The 15123-nt window shown below is 37.8% G+C and overlaps 1 protein-coding gene across 5 annotated transcripts in view; it reads left to right on the top strand.

Moving 5' to 3' along the window:
• The window catches only part of ERC1 (ELKS/RAB6-interacting/CAST family member 1), a 315358-nt gene that overhangs the window by 231933 nt on the left and 68302 nt on the right, over positions 1-15123 (top strand). The window contains exon 18 of one of the 5 annotated variants that reach the window (XM_026070419.1): positions 9499-9654. The exons of 3 other annotated variants lie outside the window; for them this stretch is intronic. In XM_026070419.1, the coding sequence (XP_025926204.1) occupies positions 9499-9532 (34 nt within the window). In that variant the 3' untranslated portion in view covers positions 9533-9654. Of the gene's footprint in view, positions 1-9498; positions 9655-15123 lie in introns of those variants that run through there. One more of the 5 variants, XM_026070418.1, reaches the window with a different exon arrangement.

The raw sequence follows: 15123 nt of genomic DNA, 5'->3' as shown, positions 1-15123 counted from the left end.
CATGATATCTATGAATGCAATCAAAGCCTTTTCATAAAAACTGGTCTGTTTCTCCTCCAGCCTGAAAAGTTGAGCAAGCCCACTTTTGAGCCCAGATTCATAATTAAAAATTTATCTACAGTTTTAAAAAACACCTTTAGAAAGTGAATTTGCACTTTTACTTCCAACAAGACTTTACCTTCTCTGATTAAAAAATATGCATATAAGCTAGTGTTTGAGCACATAAATGTCAATCCTTTTTTAAATCTATTTATAGGGGAAGTTATGACAGTATAACAGTGCTCGTTAGTGTAGTAATGAACCACTTGCTGAAGGAAAAAGAATGTATTCTTGCTGCAGCGGAAGGGAATTTATAACCTTGGACATTGACTCTTGCACAGGTGTTGAAAACTTGTATAGGAGGACAGGGCTACTGTGAAGAGGCTGTATGCTTTTGCTAAATGGAGGGCTGATGTGAAGATGAGCTTTTTACATTTTTAGCTGAAATGATCTTTGCTGTGCAATGACCCTCCATTTCATGCTGTATTTCCCATTGTTCAGTAGCATGAAGTGGCTAAAAAAGATCRTGTTCAAGGTACGCATCAAAGTTTTATTAGAGTGTTGTCAGTAGAAAGAGCTACTTCAGATTAACCTATGTTATTTTAACCATTAGATTCTATAGCTGATCTTTTTATGCAGTCAGGCATACAGCTATTAAACTTGACCAAATGAAAATTGAAGTGATTGTATGGATAAAGGAGAACTTTTTAAATTATAGGATAGGTGTGCATCTCATTTCAAGGACTTCAGCCTTTTTTTACCTCTGTCCTTGCTATAATAATTCCAGGTTGAATTTAATCCTAATTCTTAAGGTTGTTTTATTCTTTGTGACTATCTTATTTGTCCTTTATCTTTCTGAATGAGTGAAGCCTGTAGTGCTTTCTATATTGTATTTAACTAGTCATTATATTTTGCGTAGGTATATAGCCAAGGTTGCACAGATCTCAGTGATATTACAGAGTAAATGAAGTTGTTTTCTCTCTTCCTTCAGGAAGCTAGCAGTTAGAAGAAAGAGCTGTTTTCCAGCTATATCTCTTTGCAGAAGCCACAGAAATTTATTCTATTAGTGGGATTTGGGATATGGAACTGTCTTCTTTCAATAAAGCAATTAAAATTACCTAAAAGTATTTTTCAGCTATTGATTAAGTTACTGTATTGTTTGTGGATAAATCAAGGATGAACACAGTGGGATTCAATGACATTACCAGTATGTTTCAGGTCTATGGCTGATCTGCAAAGTGAATCTCAGTGATCTGCTCAAAAAACAAGAATATAAGTTAGGTTATCAAAAATAAGACAGGGGTGTCATTTTGCAGCTGTATAAAACCTTGGGGCAACCTCATTTTCAGTATTGTCACACTTCTGGTCTCCACATGGAAGGGAGGAGGCAATGCAAAGAGAAGGTATAGAGAAGACAACTAAAATGATCAAGGAAATAGAGAAGCTGCATTATGAGGAGAGATTACAGAGGCTGTGACTCTTCAGTTTTGAGTCAAAAAGGCTGAGTGAGAGGGAAATAGGGTCAATGTTTACAGGCTCATGGAAGCTGTCGATAAGCTCACTGCAGCACTGTTATTAACCAAACCTTGCAATAGAAGTGGGCATCACTCAGTGAATCTAAAGATTGGTTTAAAACACATAACAGAGAGCGCTTTGTGGTGCAGCAAGTTGTGAGCTTTTGGAACTTGCAGCCACGAAATACTGTAGAGACGGACATGGCCAGCAGGTTCAAGAAGGGTTTACACAGGTTCATGGACAGTAGATCCATAAGTGCTTACTAGAAAAACTAGACAGGGTTGTACCCTGTAATAACATTAATTCTGGGTGCTGGCGGAGTATGAAGGAAATAAAACACAGTGTGCTCTGTAAACAGCATTTCCTAATGCTACTGTCAGAGGTAGAATAGTGCACTAGATGGACCACTGGTCTCATCCAACATGCCATTTCTTTTGTTCATGTGTTCTCATATGTGGGTTGCATTAATATTTTGTGGATTAGTAGCAGTAGAATCTGGACCTAAGACACACAATACACTAGGAACAAGAAGTTAGAAATACCAAACCAGATATTTGGATTGTGATAGTAGTGGCAGTAATAACAGCAAATAGCTGTTACTGTCCCATAGAAAGATGAAAGCCAACATTAAAGCTTCAATCCAAAGCTACAAAGTGACACAATCAGATGTATGCATACACCTTATGCTACAAGGTGGATGTCTTCAGAACAGAAAAAGTGCAATTAAGAAAGAAGTGTAACAGTGAAGTCTGAAAGGCTGCAGTTACAAAAGAAAATACAATGTTCTGGAGAACACTGAGGGATTTTAAAAGATTATGTAAAAAATCATCATAAAACATTGTTATTTCAATTTTTGGTACCTGACTTAACTAATGTCAATGTAAAGAAAGCCAAAAGTATTAAAAGAGGGATGTAACAAATGAGAAGAAGAACCTGAGATATAGGCAATGACAGAATATTTAGTAAAGTAGGCAAAGATAAGATTGTTTAAAGGAGCAGGAACAGAATAGTAGTCACAGCAACAGGCRGTGAAAGAAAAGTTCATGCTAAATAATATGAAGTTAAGAAATATAAAGAGACCGAGTTCCTGGAAAAGGTGGAGTAAACCCATGGAGGTGTTGAAGTTAGAAAGACAACTTTGAACCAAAATGAATTTGGAATGAGTGGCATAGTTCAAGGAGGAAGTTTGAGGCAATCATGTTTTTCTATGTGAAAAGACAAGCAGCAGAATTCTGTTTCTTCTGGAGTTAGGTATGCGATATCATTGCAAATTGACAGATTTTTGTTGTATTGCTTTAATCCTGTTTCTCTTAAGAATGCCTCTTTATACAATGCTTCTGTRTATCATCAAGTGTCAAAGTGGATCAGATTAACTGGTTAGCTGGAGTTAAGATCACTTCAATTACACTGGCTGTTAATAAAAACTTAGCAAGAATTGATTGGAGGAAGCAGATTTGGAGCTTCTTCAGAAATGGCTACAGATAATTTTCAAGCAGTTTAATCACACAGTGATTCTTTCCAACCTGAAAGTGGTGTTTGCCTTAGGTTTCCTGACAGTGGAAATACCCATCTGATTCCTGTTTGCTACAACTGTAATCACTGATTGCATTCCTCCTTATTGTAACTTTATCTTACTTTGCCTCAGATTTTTCCATTAATTTCAGGAAATAAGAGCCTGACATAGTTAATGCTTGTGAGTGAAGTCTGGTCCTTGGCGTCCTGATGTTTGAATTTTATGGATTAGGATTGTTGACTCAAAGCAATCAAATTCACTCTTGTTGTGTCTGATAGGGAATAGAGGAGGCAAAGCCAAAACCAGAGCCGCCAGAGTAGGGGCATTAGTCCTGTATTTTCCAAAGTGAATGGTTTCCCTTCTAAACAGACTCTGGAAAAAAGCTTAGTAATTCCCTAGAGAGGCAAGTTATAAAACTTGAGATGGAGATATTTAAATCCTATGAGCCAATCAGCAGTAGTGGGATTGACCATCAGAACTTATAAAAGTCTCAACCAATCTCTTTTATTGTCTTGTGGCTGCAGCAATGAGACATCTCAACCTTTTTTTTGTGGGGTGAACTTTCCCCATCATATCCTGTTTGCTACTGTTTATTTGTATGCAAAAAAGCAATGTGAGCTGTATTTAAAAGAAGCCTCTTTAGAGTGGCAAAGATTATCACAGGTGTCCTTTTGTCTGCTGAGTTTGAGAATAATTTACATACATGACACTAGAAGGGCTACAGAATTGACTGGGGCCCAATCCTGGATCCATTCAGTTTTAGTGTTTAAAATTATCAGTGCTGCAAGCAGTATTTAAGATTCTTATATACAGCATTTTGAGCTATGTAATCTTCACTGGAACTTGTCAAGCATATGTAGGAATTGTAATTTACAGGCCAGTTAAGATTTCTGGGCTATCTGGGAAATTTAACCTCTCTATTGTTTATGAATCTAGACTATTCAAGGAAGTTCATAAGAAAAATTCTCCTCCCTGCTGTTCCCCTCTTTATATACGATGCTACCACAACTAGCAGTGTAATGTGACTTTAACTAGAAACAACCTTCCTAATCATAAACTGAAACTCAAGGAGAGCATTTCTGAATTGTAAACCTCTCCATCATTTGCATCAAGCTTCGGAAAATCTTTTCTCACTGAAACTATGGGCCACAATTTGGTTCTAGGTATAATTCTGTTAATCTGAAACATCAGACCAGTGACATTTCTGGAACAGTGTTCTGATCACCATAGTGGGTTGAAGAGTGAATTTTATGGTCACTTTAAATATAATATAAGTGATATAATCACTTTAAAAGTGATTATATGGTTGTCTGGTTATCACAGTTGCCTGTGATGACAAGGGATTGAACTTCATGACCTTACTAAAATAGGAATAGACAGAAAAATCTAAGTGAGTTGCATCCGTTTAGGTGATAAGACATTAATTTGATCATTCATATGGTCCTTTTTTATATGGGTCTTCATGCACCAACCTGTAATTTAGACAAAGGGTGTCCGTACAGAACCATATTATGTGGCCGTTCTTTGCTTCTTTCGAGAGATGTACAGATCATGAATACTGTAGCTTCTCAGCATGTAATATGAGCTCTTGATCTGATTAACATTTCTTCTGTGCTATATTACTGTATTTCATGCCGCACCATTGCTGTGTTAAAGCTGACTCCTCAGGTCCCATGCCAGTTCAGTCATCGGTTGTAGATTTTAAATTRTAGACTTGTTAGTATTATCCCCAATTATGCAACTGCAAATAATGACACCTGGTATTTTTGATTGATTATGGAACTGTATATAAAAGGCATCAGAAGTGATGCATTTTCATTGGTGTGACTGGGCCGCGATTTAAATGGCAGAGTATTTGTATGTAAGATAACTGGAAGGAAAACAAATTCTAGAATGGAAATCAGCCTGTTAGTCAGTTAGGCTGGCTGATAACTTGACTACCATTCAGTCTCCCATTTTTTAGTAGTATTGGCTCCAGTTTTTATCAGTACTTGATTTGCTCAATCGCAGCATTCCAAACCCATGTACGTGCTATTTCAGAGGCCATTTGTGACCCTTCTGGAGCAGGGTGGAACAGCTCTTGTTATGCAATTGTGGTCACTATGGTTTGAAGCAGAGTGGGGAAGCTGAAGGCTTAATCCTTAAGAATTAGTCAGTATAACAAAGTGTAATCTAGAAAATAACCCTGAGGAACAGAAGATTTCCAGTGGCAGTTCCTTAGATCTGATGCATTTCTTTTCAGAGTGCAGAGGGCTAACTTTCAAACCTTTGCCTGGATGTGCAGCGAGACTTTGTAGAATTTCTGCAGAATCCACCTGTTCTTTTACCATTCTTAAATGCAAAGCTATCTTCTACTCTTATAAAGAGAACATTCTGTTTGGCTGGTACAGCAAGAACATAAAGATCGTATGTGCACCATCAAATTAATAAAAAGTAAAATACCATTTGTAGTAGCTTAATATGAAATGAGGAATCTGCTTGAGTATTGCCAGTAGGGATTTCCTTCTGAAGAGGAAATGAAAAAAGGGTCCCATCATAGACTACATCATAGTCCAGTTACTCAGGCGACTGTTTTAGAGTGTGGATTTGAATTGTCTCAGACTAAAGAAGGTTTTCAACTAAATTTCACAGTTCCTGGTCAGTTTATTAAAAAAAAAGAGAAACAGATTACTGTAGATAGGGTCATCACTTCTGTGTCCTTCCTCCCTCATCATTCTGTTCTCCCATACATGCTGTAAAAGAAGATGATCCAGTCAGTTGTACAGAAATGTGTATTTTGGATGCGTATCTTAAGGAGCAGTTATGGGCTGTGGATCACGCTTTTACAGATAGATCCTCTCATGGCAATAGTTTTAATTCCTAAAGCCAGGAATGAAACAAGTCCTACATCTCTCTCCTGTCAATTAGTTAAAGTGTTCCTCCATTTTGCTGCCTGTCATTAATTCCACCCTGAGGAGCCTGACTTTCCCCATTCATTGCATAGGGAATTTGTGCACCTAATTCTGGGTGGTGAATTCTACTTGTGGAGCTAGTGCCTGATTTGAGGCATTGCAGTGCTGAGAGTGATAACATGCGTAAATGCATTTCTAAGTGGGCCAGAGAGCTTTCTGAAAGCCTTTGGCATGATGTCTGCCTCACAGGTGTATTCCCAGAGTGCTGTACACTGACCATTAGCTTGAAAAAGTCTAGTAATAATATTAGTCTAATATTTCTCAGGGTAGATGATAGAGGAGGTGACCATTTTTTCCACAGTGGTCTATTTACAAGAGCAGTAGCACAGGAATTGGCAAGTCTAGGTTGGCTTCCCTCATCAGCCTGAGAAATATTAGACTTCTTGGATTAATTTTTATTTGCTGGCTCAGGGATTTGATTTAGGCATAAGCTATGATGGGAAACCTAAAAGAGATCAATGAGAGAGTGGTATTAGAATCTGAAGTTTTCTCTGTATGTATTCTTTGATTATACTATTTATAGTTTTTAACAGAAAATTAAGAGAAACTTCCCATTCCTACAACTTGCGCTAGTATACACTTGCTCTGTGCATTAATCTCCAAACCTTTTACTCCAGTTCATTAATTTTTAAGAATTGATAACAAAATAACCGCAACTGTGAAGGAAAGAAAATGAAAGAAAGAGCTGAGAATTTTGTTTGTTTGTTAAACCAATGAGGACAGAGAGACAAAATAAAATAGTAAAAAATGTTAAATCAGTTCACTGCATTATTGGAATTTTATTGAAACGACTACGTTTAAGCAGTAAATGTTTAAGCAGTTTATGTTTTAGTTATCTCTTTAGGTTTTTTTCTAAATAGTCATAAAATGTTATCACTTATTCTCCATACCATTTGGTCTACCCTTGTAATTACCCACTGTCATGTCCTCTGTAGTCATTAGATGTATCAAGTATTGCTGAAATAAGGAGATGCACTCTAGTAGGAACCTWTGCTACCCTGGATTTAACAAAAAGTTTGTTTTTAATTAAAAAATTTAATATGTGCTTTCAGACTCCACAATTAACCTTTGTCAAATACAATAATAATTGAAAACGTTTCTGCTTTGAGAAAAGCCAAAAAAAATCTTAAATGTTCGCAGGTTATTTATAAAATTTCTTAAATGAATCTGCCTGAGAAATGAGGAAGGGCTGAGCCCTCATTTGCCACATTTCCGCTCAGAGTGAATTTTTATGGCAGCATTCCAAACCCCTAAAACCATGGGACGTCAAGTAAGCATTGACATTGATGTAACCTGAGCAGTACGAATGAAGTTGCTTTAATACTGGGGATGTTCAGGAGCAAGGACTTCTGATGGAAAACACAGCAGTGCAGATAATGTACAGGAAGGGCCATTATAAACTTGCTTCACCAAGTGCTTCCTAAGGAGGGCTGTAAGAAGCTACTATGGTTGCAGATGAATTCCATCTGCGTTGCCTTTCTTAACCGTGCTATGCAGGTAGGAAGTTGTAAGTCATGGCCTAAATGCACAACTAATGCCTTCTGCCACTTTAAGGGTCTGTAAAGAGTTTCTTTAATTGCAAGCGATGGCTGAAGTTTTGCTCAGTTATGTGCTCCTAATTTCCTTCCTTTTTCCCTCGTGCCAACTCCACCCATGATCCCCCTTTCCCAGACCTGACATTTCTGTGTGAGGCTTCGTGCGAGAAGTGGTTTTTAGGGAGTTCACATACGCAGGTGTCTGGAACCTGCACAGGCTCAGCCTGTTTGCAGTCCTGCACATGATCTCATTAGGTGGCTTGAATAGGCTCTGTGTGGTCAGTGCTGCTGCCAGCACMTGAGGGAACCAGGTCTGTCTTTCCGCATTGTAAGCACCTAACAAGCTGGGCTCGAAATAAGTTTAGGGTAAAGCTGGAGGTTCTCAATGCTGTTGCACACAAGGAAAGTCTCAGGAATGCCACAGGAAGGAGATTTCGTAATAGTGAATGCAGAGGGCACCGACAGGGAGTCGTCTTCTCTGCAGGACGGGAACTGTTACGCTGTTTGAGAACTATGCTCAAGGAGCAGCGGAGCTGGGTTTTTTGCCTTTCAACCCATTTGGGTCTTGAACTGATTCACACTTCTTACATTGGGACCTTGGATGTTATGGGTAACAATTCTTTCCTATCGCCTGCTTCTCTTTCTGGCGAAGGACAGGAATTCTCTTTCAAGTGAGAAATTAAACACTCCCTGGAGCATTTTAATGAAATCAAAGTTTTGTCTCCAAGTCATCAGTTTGACTCTGTCCCTCGATCATCATCCTCATACTCCTCCCCAGAAACCCCCAAACTAATCAACTTAGCATTGGGCATTCTGAAATGTTTGCTAAGAAAACAGCTCTGTTTTGACAGACAGCAATTATAGCACCTGGGCTGTAGGCAGACTTTACAGCTCTTCTGGGGATCTCTTATGAATAGTCACTGTGAGGCCAGCACAGCCCTGTGCAAACAAGCTTTGTAACCAAATTGCACTGAAAAACCCCCTYCTTCTCTACCCACACCCTCCTGTCCCAAAATTACTGAGTAGCAGAGACATTTCTGCTTTACCTATTCTGATTCTGAAAAAGTTCTCAGACTTTATAAGGAAATGCTGTTTAGAGTTATAGAGAGTTACTACCATACTCAGCTATGCTTGTTTGAAGTCCCATGTATGTGTGGGTGTGCATCATACACACGCGTGTTATTTGGATCTGCTCATTTTATGTTGCTGGATTTGACCGTTATTTCATGTTTGTGAGAACTCCATAGGATGTAGGAGGATTCTTAGTGATTCAGCTGCATGGAAAATTAAAGAGAGGAAGTCAATTAACATAAACACAGCTTTTCTCTGTATCCTTCAGGGAGGCAAATTGTCTGATCTTGTTTGTGATGGTTGAACTGTTCATTAGGCATAAATTACTTTTTTTTTTTTTTTTTGGAGAAGAAATGCACTGTCTGGGGTCCCTCAGTCATCTGCTACCCGTTCCAGCCTTTCTTTGAGAATGTGGGCTCTCTTCTCAGCTGTCATTTTCTTTAGCCACTCCTTTTGTTTGTACATTACTTCTCACTCTGGAGAGTTTAATAAAGGCTGAAGATTCTCCTTTATATAGTATTCTTTCACTGTTTTTTCAGCAGTCCGTGCCAGAGGAAAAGGAAAAGAAAATGTCTACAATAAAGTAGCCAACTCAAGATATCAAAAAATTGTTAAATGCTAATTTAAAGAAAATAATATTGACTGGCCATATTAATGAAAAGCTGCCACTACCCTTAATCTTGTAAAATTGGTATAGTATGATAGCCTTCTTGTTCTAAAACATACTTTCTCCCAGAGTTTTTTGGGCTATTACTCTTTGCCCTATTTTCTGATAGGCTGGAATAGGTTATACTTAGCATGTGTATTTTATTTCTGCCTCAAGAGCAGACTCCCTGCTCTATTTTTAAATGAACTACTTCAAAATCTTTTGCAGTGAGGTGTACACAACAGCAAACGTGAATGACTGACTTCTCTGTGAAGAAGGTGTCTGTTCCAGTTGCTTTTCTCCCCTCAGCATGACCTCCGCTGTGAGCATGCACTGGCCTCTGTCAGCATCCTGATGGGGAAGAGGGGCTTTCATACGTCTCTGAACACACTGTTCTCTTTGCAGCGAGACGAAAAGGCGTTGAGCTCTCCGAGGAGCATAGTAACGGCTCTGGAACCACATGAAAGTTAGCAGCGTTAATCCCCTTGCTATGGTTTGCGGTAAACTGTGGTTACCATATTACACCAAGGGTAAAGCCTTCATAGGACACACTCGTCTGGAGGGAAGAAAAAAAAAAAGTCCACTTGGTATTTGCTGTAACCTAAAAAATAGCACCTGGAAAAAGCTAGTGAAGTTAGAGAGTTACCACACTTTCCCGGGCGCCTCTGGCACCGTCGCTATTGTTCCACAGCCGAGTGCTCAGGTCTAAGCACCGAGGGTGAACATCTTGACTGAAACAGACCTGATATTGTAATATTGAAATAGAAAATTGTTACATGCAGCCATAACATGCAGCAAGCAGAGGAGGTATTTCTCATTTCTCCAAATTATTCTATCTAGTTACCATTATCTTCCCTTTGCCCCTCTCAGACCAGTAAGTAAAAAAACAAGGCACGTGAGCAAGAAAAAAAAAGGTATAGATTATATTTTCTTTTGCTTTTTCGGCTTTTGTATGCATTGAAATCATGTCAGTTTCCAAATATTACCCATGCGAGTGTTTGAAAACAGGATTGGGCATTACGCGTTCTAAATAAAACCTAAAAATCTAAATTCACGTTTTCACTTTACCCTTGAAGCCATTCTATATGTCATGGTTTAAAACTTCATTGCAGATGATTAGCTAGAAAATTATTAGGGATCTGCCAATGCTAATTTTTGCTTCATCTGACGATGATTTTTTTAAACAACTTTAGGTGCTCTTTGGCCATAATCATTGAATATATTACTATTATGGGAAAATAAGGTTTTCAAGATGAAATGACATATAGGTCCTTTGTCAAACCTGTATATTTTCACCTAATAAAAAAGGTACTATAAAGCCTACCCACAAGTAGACAGTGTCAGGATTACATTTCTTAACCCTTGCAAATTTCATTTTGCAATCTTACAATGTTTTTTTAAAGTATGATTTATGTGTATTTTTAAATAAATGGAATGCTGATCTATTTTTCAGTAATACCTCATGAAAATTTAAAGCCATTTGGAAGGCAGAGGGAATTCTTTCCCTTAATACAGCTGTTACTATATGAAGTCAATGGGAATTTTGTCTTTGGTTTCAGTGAGAACACCATTCATATTCGCTGTGGTGACAATATGACTGTCATTTTTCTAATGCCAACATTCTAATTACTACAAACCTGTTTAATTACAAAACTTTGCTGTTTTCTGTTAGTAGTAAAATAGCCAGCGTAATAAAAATTATTGGAAAAACAAAGTCTAGCAAGGTCACTTATTCCTTTTTTTCCTTCGGTTCATTAAGCCTTTTGAGGTATTTGCAATATGCATAAATTAGCATTTTAGTATTTTATGACATCCTTTATTATTAGTGTGGATCATACATGAATTGAACAGAAATGTTCTTGCTTCTTTTCTTAGAAAGGCACTGCAGCATTCCATAGCTCTTTGTTTTACAGTATAAAAAACTGTTGAAGATGTTATACATATTTTAGGGATGGCAGGCCAAGATTTCTTGTATCTAAGAACCCTAAAGGAATTGGCTGAAGAGAATTTTGGCTTCTTGAAAGTTTAATAAATATTGGAATTCTGGTGAAATTCTAGAAGTTTTGGAAATGCTAAGGTTGTAGAAGTATTGCAGAACAGCAAGCAGGATGACTTAAGTAGCTATGGGTTGATTAGCTGTTACAATCTGAGAAAAATAATGGATAGGCTGATAAATGATTTTGATTATGAAAAGAATTAAAGAATAGAAGTTTTAATTAATAACAGTCAACTTGGTTTGTATAAGTTATGTCTTGTCAAACAAAAGTGATAACATTCCTTTATTAGCTCACAAGTTCAGTAAAAATAACTTGTTTGAATGATAAAAATAACTTTTGGCTGAAATATAATTAGACTTCTGTAAAGGACCAATTGACCGTGTTGTTATACTAATATTGTACAGACAATATGCTTTAAGTGAGCATTAGTTGTCAGCATTTACCAGTTACAGTTAAAATTGAACAGAAATATTTGTTTGAAATTCATAAATTTTGGTACTAGACTTTATGCTAATAATCATTTTATCAATTATCTGGAAGTAAGTATAAAATGACTGTCAACAGAACAGGCAGATGATAAAGAAAACAGCATAGTGTTGCCTAATGGTGAGAACAGTCACATAGAGCAATTTAAATTGCCTCTTAATGTGATCTCATTTACACAAAGTGCGTGAACGCTAGAAATATAAGTTACAGCAATATGGAATTGTAGACTGTTTTGAAAGGAATGACTTTGAAAAGATTTAGGGATGTTATGGAAGAATGTGTCGTGTGATGTTGGGGCTGGAAGGACTTTGACTAAATAAAAAGAGAATTCATGACTCGGAATCGAATGAGTACTTCTATTTTACAGTATAGCTGCTGTTGTTATTACAATGTTCTATGTAGTTCTAATATCTATAAAAGGAAATAATAGTGATATTAAAACACTTTACTCCAGCAGAGAAAATCAAAACAAAGGTTATTATCTGGAAACTGAGGCCAGAAAAATTAGCGATAGAAATAGACATGACTTTCTGACAGTGAAAATGGCTAACCACTGGCATGAACTAACGGGGTAGCAGCTAATTCATACCTTTCGGTTGCAAGTAGATGCCTTTCTGAGATATTCTTACACTCTAGAACAAGTTACTCAGTTCAGTGGAAGTAACTGTATGCAATGTAGGTATTTGTGTTGTACAGGAGATCAGACAGGATAAAATCTAGCAGTAAGCCTTGATTCTGCTTGCTGTGAGCTCCAAAAAAACACCATAAAAGTGAAAGAGACCCTTTTAGTAGAATGAAACAAAATAAAATAAGCCAGTGGTGGAAGTAGTTTTCCACATAGCTGTTTTTGCTTGTAGAAAAAAACTAATCACCGAACAAGTGGCTTCAGGAGAGTTCCATCTCAGACATATCTGACGGGTTCCCCATTACTTACATCTGTTTTATCCATCCTTCCATCTCTTTTCCTCTTTCTTTTTCTAGGTTCTTTTTTCTTTTTTTTTTTTTACTTTTACCAGTTCAATAACATTCTTTAGTTACAGTGTTTGATGAATTCTTCCCTAAATTCTCCCCCAAATTCCTCTCCTCTCTCTCTTTCTCTTGTGTTCTTGTTCCCTGAAAGTCTTCAAGTCTGCCAGGTGTGTCCCAGTACATGAGAGTTTCTTATTCCTAGCTATATTTTTGTAAAGCAGCTCCTCAGCAGCACGTCACCTTGTTACATCTATAATTTTAAGATTTGAAAGAACTTTAAAGAGGGAAAATAATCAGGATCTCTTCCACCATTTGCAGAGTGATTGTACGGAAAGATTTAGTATGAGCATGGCCATAGGAAGGTCATGCCTTTTGCCATGAAATGCTTGAAGGGAAGCTTCCTTCCCTTTTCTTGCTCATCCTGCTCATTATTAAATGATATGTACTCAACAAATGTACCTGAATGAAATTCTCAGTGATATTTATGAACTATTACGGTTTTGAAGGAAGCAAAGCAAGTTTTTCTTCTGTCCAGCTTTATTACTTTGTGTGAGCACAGGAAGCCTCCGTTTGGAATGTTTCCTCTTATTTCCACAGAGAATGGCAAAAATACAATCAGTGCATGCCATCTGAGGGACTGCTAAAATACGAGGCAGGTCATGATCAGTTGCTCTACTACAGCCCGGAAGGTCTGTGCAATAGAAGGGCTTAGAGATTGGGCTCCCCCAGAATATTTACAACAGAAAATACTTATTGCTTTGTTTCTTGGCTTAAATTGGGTTTCCTGTTATTCTTTTTCCTGAAAACTTAATCAGTGGCTTAAGAGCAACATTACTGTTAGCTGAAAATGAGTTTTCAGGAGTCTTGCAATACTGTAATCTTTGTCACCACTTGTATTTCTTTCAAGGTGCCAAAACCAAAAGTCAGATCAATGCACTTGATCACACTGAGAACATCCAAATTACAAGCCAGATTACACAGGAGGTTCTTCAGCTTGCAGAATACTTTAGGTGAAGGCTCTGTTCACTAATAGAGAAACCAACGAGATGTCTTTTGATTCCTTTGATGTCTTAACATTTAGGTCAAATTCTTATAATGCAGACGAGAACTAAAAACTAAAAAGGAGAGAAAAGTAACATATGGAGAGTATTTATTTCTTGGGTGGGGAGCTATGGCTGAAGAATAGGATTATATCAGTAAATTTATTCCCCAGTCTTGTCACCACAGTAATCTGTTGCAGAAGGAGGTCATTTCTAAAGGTAGTATTTAGTGTTAAATGCAGCAGGCCTCCAGCAAGTGCAGGCCAGCAACAAGAGACAGTGGTGGGGCTGAGACCTATTGTTTCTTTAAGTGGTTCCAGGGCTGTCCAGGTGTCCTGATTTAAAGGCTGCTCCTTGAGGCAGGAAATTGTATCTTGTTCTGAGGTTTACTGTAATAAAGTACATAGTCCTAGGGGAATGTGCTGCTGGGTCCATGAATCACTTTATGGGCTGGCTGCTCTGACCTCAGCCCTGTGATTTATTCATGCCATACCGCAGCAGGAATGGCAAAAATGTAGCCAGCACATGGTCTTCCCAGCCCCCCCTTCCAACCCAGATGGGCCTTTGGCTAGGAGTCTGCCATAAATCCATAAAGCAAGTTTGTTCAGAGCTGGCAGTTTCACTTGTCTTTCCCAAGAGGTCTTTGCTATGTGTCTGTTAGGGATTTGGTGACAGAGGAATCCTCATGCTTCTCAGGTGTTTCGTTACTTCTTTGTAGCTTTGTGGCCTTGGGTAGCTCCTTGAATTTCTTGTGTGAAAAAGTGAAAATCTCTGTGCAATCATACTACTCTCAGCAAAGATCAGGGAGCTTTAAGCATGCAAGATTTTGGTAATCCACTCTTTCCTTTAAGTTAATAATAGAACCTGAATCCTGACTGTTTTCAACTCAGGATGTCAGTGTTTTACAGACGTTACCAAGTGTACTGTTACAATTCTTCGGTAGACAGTAGTATTTGCATTTACAGAGGTGATTGAATGATGTGCTCTTGGTCAAGCCAGAAGTAATAGGCATGAAGAATAGATCCTGGCTTTCAGCTCTATTTCTGTTTTAAATACTAAACCATGTTTCCATTTCAGTCTTACTATGTTTGTTTATGTGTTTTGGAGTTAGCAGTTCTTAGTTTTAAAAATCTAACACCTTTCTGTGTTGATGGTCTTTCCTTCTCAGCTTTTTTATGGATTTATTCTGCATGAAGCATATGTATACTTTCAGATACTTTCAGTTGTCTCTAACACCTCAGAAAATGGCTCCGAATTTTTCCCAATATTGTGCAAAGTACCCATTTCTTCAGGATAATCTCAGGATTAAAAGTTGTTGTCTGATTCACTCATGTTCTTTCTGCCTCTCAGTTATTTTCTGC

The sequence above is a fragment of the Apteryx rowi genome, unplaced genomic scaffold (assembly GCF_003343035.1).
Source record: "Apteryx rowi isolate R43461 unplaced genomic scaffold, aptRow1 scaffold_31, whole genome shotgun sequence".
NCBI classification, from domain to species: domain Eukaryota; kingdom Metazoa; phylum Chordata; class Aves; order Apterygiformes; family Apterygidae; genus Apteryx; species Apteryx rowi.
The sequence above is the reverse complement of the archived record's forward strand: the minus strand, read 5'-3'. Positions and strand labels throughout refer to the sequence as shown.